This window comes from Strongylocentrotus purpuratus, unplaced genomic scaffold (genome assembly GCF_000002235.5).
Source record: "Strongylocentrotus purpuratus isolate Spur 01 unplaced genomic scaffold, Spur_5.0 spur5_scaffold_3, whole genome shotgun sequence".
Lineage (NCBI taxonomy): Eukaryota > Metazoa > Echinodermata > Echinoidea > Camarodonta > Strongylocentrotidae > Strongylocentrotus > Strongylocentrotus purpuratus.
This window is the reverse complement of record NW_022145609.1, coordinates 5,530,625-5,539,453: the sequence shown is the minus strand read 5'-3', so window position 1 is coordinate 5,539,453 and position 8,829 is coordinate 5,530,625. Positions and strand designations below refer to the sequence as shown.

Genomic DNA, 8,829 nt, shown 5'->3' with positions numbered 1-8,829 from the left:
GCGGTGAAAGTTTGTAAATCCATGTAGGAAAGTGTTTGTAATACACCTATAACTCTATCATGCGTCTGCATACCGTGTTATGAACTGGAATTCACCTGTTTACTTTGAGAGTCAACTCAACGTATAGTCAGCCCCACTCATGTAAGTTTGTGTAGTGTTACTTGCATGCAAAGCATTGAAATTCGAGATCTCTGTCTGAATTGTTTGCTGTGGTGTACAACATGCCTGACACTGTGTCTCCTGAGGGTACTGAGGGTGATTTGCAAGGGGCCCATTTCGTAAAGCCTTCTGTCCAACCCCCTGGTCATTTCCATGCGGCTGCGGGAAATGTAGGTCTAGTTGAAGGGTGGAAAATCTGGAGACAGCAATGGGACAACTACACTATTCTCACAAACCTCTCCAAACAACCAGATCGGTACCAAACTGCACTACTACTGCACAGTGTGGGTCAAGATTGTCTGCGTGTCTACAACGGCATGAAGTTTGCTAATGCCGCTGAAAGTGTGAAATGCTCTGTGATACTGGATAAGTTTGATAAACATTTCCTTGGTGAGAGCAGAGAATTCTTTGAAAGATTCAAGTTCAATCAACGCAGTCAGGAAGATGGTGAATCTATTGAACAGTATGTGACAGCTCTGCGTACAATGAGTAAGACGTGTGGATTCTGTGACTGCATGAATGACAAATTGCTCGTTGATCGTGTTCTACTGGGAGTACGTGATGATCGTATGCGAGAACTACTCATCTCCAAATCTGATCTTGACCTCTCTACTGCCATTGATGTTTGTAAAGCAGTTGAAGTGACGTCTACTCACATGAAGGCGTTGAAAAGTGAGGAAATCAACAGGGTGAATCGAAAACCTTTCCCTAAACATGCTAAAACTGGAAGTGGAAAGCAGAAGTTTGTAAAGCAGAAGCCGAAAGAGCTCAAAAAGTGCAAGTTCTGTAATAAATCACACGAAATGAAGAAGGAATGCTGCCCTGCATGGGGTCAAAAGTGCAATGTGTGCCATAAGCCCAATCACTTCAAGGGATCTGCAGTGTGTACTTCCAAGAGTGTTCACCAACTCGAAGATGATGAGTACTCCTCCACTGAAAGTATCAGTGTTGTACAGATAAATACAGTAAGTCCTGAAGATGGACCAATTTTTTGCAACATGCTACTAAATGGTCGAAGAGTACAGTTCCAGTTGGACTCTGGAGCAACAGTGAGTGTTCTCCCACAGAAGTTTCTGTCTGAAGAAGATGTAGTGAGAAATGAATGCATCCATCTCCGGATGTGGAACCACTCTCCGCTACTACGTGCTGTGGGAAAGTGCAAAGTCGTGACAAGGAATCCAGCTACTGGAAAAAAGTACAGGATTGACTATGTCATAGTTAAGGAGGATCTGACTCCACTGCTAAGCAAAACAGCTTCTGAGAAGATGCAGCTTATCACTGTTCACTACGAATCTATGGAAATAGTCCACAACATATTTCCTGAGAATGTCTGCAACCTAGCTCCTGAGAATCTTCACAAAGAGTATCCTGTGGTCTTCTCATCCTCTGTGACTGGTACTCTGCCGGGGAACGATGTTCATCTGACTGTTATGGATGAAGCTACCCCTAGTGTTCGTCCTGCTAGAGTGATACCAGAATCCTTGAGAAGTATTGTGAAGGATGAACTTGATGCACTGCAGACAAGAGACCTGATTGAGGAAGTAAGTTCTCCAACTGACTGGGTAAGCCAGATGGCTGTTGTACAGAAGAAATCTGGTAAAGTGCGTGTGTGCTTAGACCCTAGACCACTCAACCTCGTGCTGAAAAGAGAACATTATCCTCTGCCTGTTCTCGATGATATCCTGCCTCAACTGTCCAATGCAACGGTCTTCTCCATCTGCGATCTCAAAGATGGATATTTGCACTGTGTTCTTGACGACGACTCAAGTCTGCTAACTACCTTTGCAACACCATGGGGAAGGTATAAATGGAAACGTCTACCATTTGGCTTGAAGGTTAGCAGCGAAATCTTCCAAAAGAGACTTCATCTAGCACTGGATGGTCTTCAAGGGGTACGATGTGTGGCAGATGACATCATAATCTGGGGTACCAGTGATGCTGAGCATGATACCCGACTACAGAGTCTTCTACAGAGATGTCAAACTGTTGGCATAGTGTTGAACAAGGAGAAATGCCAATTTCGACTGAAGGAAATCTCGTTCCTAGGCCACATAGTATCCAACTCTGGACTGAAAGCTGATCCATCCAAGATCGATGCAATCCTGAACATGAGTTCTCCAACCTGCAAGGATGACATCCATCGCTTACGTGGCATGGTCAATTATTTGGCCAGGTATCTGCCCAAACTATCTGATGTCATGAAGCCTCTCAATGACTTAACCCACAACTACTCTGCGTGGACTTGGGACTCCAACCATGACAAAGCCTTTAGGTTGCTGAAAGAGATGCTGATACAAGCTCCTGTGTTGGCGTTCTACAACCAAAGCAAGCCACTTCAAATCCAAACTGATGCCAGTGCTACAGGGTTAGGTGCTGTGATGCTACAGGATGGTCAACCAATAGCATATGCCAGTAGGATGCTGAGTGATCCTGAGACCAGATACTCTGTCATTGAGAAGGAGATGCTAGCAATAGTCTTTGCACTGGAAAAGTGGAATCAGTTCACTTTTGGTCGTAAGACAACAGTATATAGTGACCACAAACCACTGGAGTGCATTGTGAAGAAGGCCCTGGACAAAGCTCCTAAACGTCTACAAGGAATGTTACTACGCGCCATGGCGTATGATGTTGAAGTGAAATACCTTAAAGGGAAGGACAACATCTTGGCTGATGCACTAAGCCGTGCTTCTCTTCCGTTTGAGAGCGGACAGCATGATCTAGAGGTGGTGAATGCTGTCAAACTCTTGTCTCTCCCTGATGACAAGATAGCTGAGATAAAGAGACAGACTACCCAAGATCCAACTCTCTCCCAGCTCAAAGACACCATACTTGATGGGTGGCCAGACAACAAGACAAAGCTTCCTTTGTCACTGACTCCATACTTCAGTTTCAGAGATGAACTTTCGGTGACTGATGATCTGATTTTCAAGGGAGAACGGCTGGTAATCCCTAAGCAGATGAGGCGACAGATCAAGGAGGAGTTACACATTGGCCACAATGGAGTCGAAGGAACTTTGAGAAGAGCCCGTGAATATGTCTATTGGCCAGGTATGAACAAGGAGATAAAGGAGTGGATCCAGACATGCGAGACCTGTCAAGAAAACTCAGTCTCTCAACCTGCCCAACCTTTGATGTCTCATCCTATCTCTGACAGGCCATGGTCAAGAATTGGAATCGATCTCTTCCATCATGATAACGAGAACTATCTCATTATGGTCTGTTACTACTCCAATTTCTTTGAGATAGAAAAGCTACAGAGGACGACTGCCCCCGCAGTTATCAAGCGACTGAAACGTCACATCGGACGCTATGGAGTGCCAGAGATCATTGTCTCAGACAATGGACCTCCTTTCTCTTCAAGGGACTTTGCTGAGTTTGCCAAAGAGATGGGAATCAAGCATAACACCATCTCACCTCACAACAGCAAGGCAAATGGCAAGGCAGAGTCTGCTGTTAAGACTGCCAAAAGACTGCTTACCAAATGCAAGGACACTGGAGATAACGTTGATCTAGCCTTACTCAACGTTCGTAATACACCAACTCAAGGTACCCAGACCAGTCCTGCGCAAAGGTTCATGGGTAGACGAACACGTACACTCCTACCCACCACAACTCAGTTGTTGATGCCTGATCGTGACTCAGGACCTGATGTCGAGAAACTCAATTCAAACCAGAGACGACAGGAGAAGTATTTCAACAGAAATACAAGGAAGCTCAAGGATCTTCCACTTGGAGCAACTGTACGTGTGAAACCATTCAACCATAGAAAGAAATGGAAGAAAGCGGTGATCCTGAAGAAAATAGACGATCGATCATATGAAGTTCGCTGTGATGGTCAAACACTTCGTAGAAACAGAGAACATCTCAGAGCGACCTCATCCACGTCAGATACACTTGATCCTATTCCCAACATGTTTAACTGGGAATGCCAGGACAATAACCAACCCAAGGTGAGGACTACAGAGCAGCGTCAATCTACCACTACAAGTCCTGTGAAGTTTCGCGGTGATGGTACATCTGAGACGCTTGACGAGAACAACACAAGCTCGCTGAGACGTTCAAACAGACAACGTCGAGAACCGCATAAGATGAAAGATTTCGTAACATTTTGAACACTTAAAAAGAGAACATTCGCGAGATACGTGAATGACATCACTTCATCTAACTCTGTTTGGACATTTGAACTTTTTTTTAAAATTTGAAGAAACTGGACTCTAAACACAATCCCAAATCTTCTGACACTATGAAGACTCACAAGAACTCAAAAGGACTCTGATATTTTTTGCTTTGAAATATTATTTTGTGCAGTTATATGATTGTAAAAGATCTCATAAACCAATCTTTTGATATTCTTTAATCTTTTATCTGTTTTGGTACCAGGTTGATATTGACCTCCAAAATTGAGACATTCTCCGGCACAAAGCTCAAAGAGGGGAGGATGTGTCAATATTGTTTCTGAGATTTTAGAAGAACACATGTAAAGCTTCAATCAAAAGAGGGCGCCAGATGGCCCCATCAGTATTAAAAGACTCTCTCGTTACTATACCAATCTGACTATACTATCCTTTGTCGTCTGACATTAAATGCCATCGAACTAAGCTTGAAACATACACAAATATCTCTTTTGATTTCTCTTTATCTCCCTCCACCTTCTCTCCCTTTCAATTTCTTTGTCTTTCCCTCCCACCCTCTCTCTTTCTCTTTCTCTCTCTCCCTCCATCCTCCCTCCATCAAATACATCTTAGCACTCCCTCTCACCATTAAATTAAATAACAATACAAACAATAAATACAACAAGTCCTTTATCTCGGTAATAGCTCATAGACATGCTTTATTTATGTTTTCTGATATTTCTTTTCTCACATTTTTTTTCTCCCAATAGCAGCGTACATTCACAAAGTTTCTTTAATAAATTTTGTACATCGAGGTATAACTTCAAAAAATAAAAACACAGGCATCACAACGCGACAAATAGTACTTTTTTTTATCTACACAGACAGGTAGCTCATAATAGATCTGTACAATTATCTTTTGCTCTTCTTTACATATATATACACACACTTAAGTTGATTCCATTTAGGCTATCTATCAAAGAACAAATTCATTCATATTTTTCTCCACATTTAAAAGGCCTTTTTCGTTGACTTCATATAACAGGTTCACACAATCATTATCCTTCCTTTATCTAATCTTAAGTTATTTTTCAGGAAATGAAGGTACATGCATAATGGTATTAAACCATTATCCAAACAAACTTGATCAAAATATAATTTTCCTTCAATTCTACTGCTCTGCATTAGAATACAATACACGGTGTACTGACCTGCACTCATAATAGCCCTCATCATAGAAAATATAGTAAATCCAGAATTGTCAAATTATATCATTATTATGAACCACAAGTCACTCTCATTATAAGCAACATAAAATAAACTTCTTTGTTGGATGACAAAGGAAAAAGGAAGAGTATGAGAGGAAGAAATGAATTAGGATGAGGGTATAAGATTAGACAAGTAACAAAGGAATGAGAAATATAAGATAAGTAAAACATTCATTAATTAAGTGAATTAATAAAATAACACCTCATAAAATAACACCCATCGACAACATGGATAAGTGGAGATTCAAATAATGTTAACTTTAAAAAAAAAATCCAATGTAATTTGGGAATTTAGTAGGATATTGACAGGTTGTATGCATATTGTACAGTCAGAATGTCATTTGCTCTTCAATATACACAAACTAGGTTCAGCCTTTCATATCATAACATTACTTTAACTCTAGTTATGCATTACCTCACAGAAGATATCAAATTTGCATGAAATGTGCATTTTCTAATGATTTTGAGCCAGGCTTCGGTAAGATAAGAGTTCTGTTCACATATGCATCGTGTAGAGATATAGACATGTCTTAATGTGACCGTTACCAATGCATTATACATGAGAGCAAAATGGTAGTATGTGCATCATATACATGGAAAATATATACAATACACATTCAAAATTCCAGGTGCTATACATTGCAAATGAAAAGATTATCTTAAATTTTGATGCTAAGGTCTTTTTTGAAGAAAAAAAAAAATTAATTAAAAAAAAAAAAAACGGGTGGAAAAAAATATATGGGAAACCCGATTTTAATCAGGAAATTATCAGGCCTGGTATGTGACTAATCTGACTGGAATCAAAGCGTAATTCAATGCACCAAATGTCATCATTTGGCCATCGGCTTGCGGCACTTTCATTCTGTAAGATGCTCAAAGGAAAGGATTCAAAAGAAAAAAAAGCAACTAGATTTGCTTGAAGGAACCAAAAGTAAAATCAAATATTTCGAATGACAAGGATCATCCATCATTGTAGATTTGTAATTCATCCAGATCAATCGTAACTCTTAGAATACAGTGCAAAATTTACAAAATTGTGTTTCTTTCTGAACATTAAAGATCATTTACATCACAGGTTCAAGATACTGACATGATTCAATCAAGCCATGGTTTTTTAAATAATTACAGTAGCAGGTGGATAGAGGAAAGAATTAACTTCACCCTCAAATTCTCATCAAATATCTAGCAAGAGAATTCAAATCAGTATGACAAAATATATATATTTGTTTTTAACAGCAAGACCACACAGTATAGCAACATCAGCAGAGCATCAGCTACTCACACACCACTAAAAGCACACTATTTTATATTATCATCATTCTTGCGATCGATCATGTATTTACACAATGAATTAAGATGTAATCCTACAGATAGCCCATGAAGATTTCAAGTGGTAAAGAATCTTCTTTGTTCCCCCCCCCCCCCCATCTTAGATTCATGATGGTGAAATGATACTAAAGAAGTACATCTCACACCAGGTATTTAACAGAATAAAAAAAAGGTGTAGAATAATTATAAATACTAATTATTGGATTATATGGTGCTTTTTCCAGAAGAAACAAGAGTTGGAGGTTGTCCACCTTTGTATGTCACAATGCTTTCTTTTTCATTTGAAGTCTATGACTGTGCCTTTTAATAGGTGATGATACAAGATACATGCTGTATTACAGAATTATTTTTGACCTAATAAACATTTACCTCACCAGGACAACAAAGAAACTTGGTAGGAGGAGAATCTTGTATGTGACCGAATCATGTGATATCTTTGGTGATTAAATAAATGTGCATTATTCAGATTTTGTTTTGAGGAGGAAATAGTCCTATTACAAGAATAAAGACCTGATACTTCAATACCACAGGGAATGAGCACTGTACATGTTCTAAATTCTCTGTTGATATACATCGTAGACTTCAAACGAAAAGGAAAGAGCGGACCAGTGACTACATTGTGCAACTGATAATGATCACATCATTAAGTTACAGTGACATGGTTTGGGAAAATCAAAGAACTTTTAGTTTTGTTATTGAATCTCAAGGTTTTTTTAGCACCTCATCGTTCTGCCCCCTCCCACCCACTGTACCCCTCCCATTAACTGAAGTTCATATTTCACACAAACACTACTACAACTACCACAACAATGTAATATGCTGATATGAATAAACTCTGACACTGTTTCAAGACACTTTTATATAGGAATATATTTAGATTTTGATAGAAAAGCTTTGATAGAAGAAATAGTACAAATTTAAAAATCTATCTTTTCGAAGATAGAATAGAATCTGATAGAGATTGTACACGCAAGCAGGTGCACTCGCTCTTTCTCTCTCTCTTTCTCAAGCCAATTATTTACAGAGTGCACTTGGAGAAATAAACACAGACTGTGGCATGTTATACATGTGATATCAGCTGTACATTATGATATATTTGTTCTTAACATAAAATAAAGAGCGTCGTATTGAGTGCAGTGTTAGAAGGAGATAACGTCTGATGAATATATAACGGAAGCAAGAAGTCTGAAATACACAGAAAACTTCATCTTTTTTTTAAAGTAGAAGATAGATACACAATGATGTGTAGTCTGAAAATATAATCTGCAAGAAATCATCCTACATGAAATACAATCTACACCAACAAAATGATGTGAAAATGTTCAAACACCTGGGCCCTTTTAGAAGACCTAAATGTTTCCCATATTCGGGTTTAAATCTTTACTCAGCGCCCAGCGATAGCTGTCTCTTACGCCTGCCTGGAGCTTCGGCTGGAGAGTTATTGAAATGTTTTTCTTTCACAACGTTGTGTACCAAATTGAAGGCTTACATTGAAGTAACAAATTCAAGAAGTTATCTCCCTCTCACAAAAGTCAATCTGCTCTGTCTATATACCTCAGGAATGTATTTGTAGTTTTGTACAGAATTATTTCTACAGCAACAAAGCAAGTCAAAATACTGTGCTAACATTGTCTGTATATTAAACACACTTTGAAAGACAAAACAGATGGCTTACAAACAGGAAATTAATAGTGCGTGTTTACCCAAGTCAGTAAATTGGATTGACAATTAATTGGACACTAACAATATCAAGAGATTTATGTATAATGTATTCCATTTCAGTGAATGAATCCAAACTTATTCATATCTCAATAAATTTCTATATTTAAATTTCATTTTCAAATTAATGAAAAGCAATGAACAAATTTTTTCTCTTCTTTTTACCACATCAATTTCACTTCGCAGTAGCTTTCCGTGCAACTTAAACCATTTGCACTACAGAAAAAACAAACAATTTTTAA

General features: G+C 38.8%; 1 protein-coding gene across 1 annotated transcript; it reads left to right on the top strand.

Annotated features, from left to right (window-relative positions):
- Positions 1-221: 221 nt before the first annotated feature.
- Positions 222-4,271, top strand: LOC115928767 (uncharacterized protein K02A2.6-like). The gene has a single exon (XM_030996653.1). It carries the CDS (start codon positions 222-224, stop codon positions 4,269-4,271), a length of 4,050 nt encoding a protein of 1,349 aa, XP_030852513.1.
- Positions 4,272-8,829: the final 4,558 nt, after the last annotated feature.

What these genes read in the sequence shown, in the direction of transcription:
- LOC115928767 (XM_030996653.1), top strand. Translation starts at nt 222, where the DNA reads ATGCCTGACACTGTGTCTCCTGAGGGTACTGAGGGTGATTTGCAAGGG.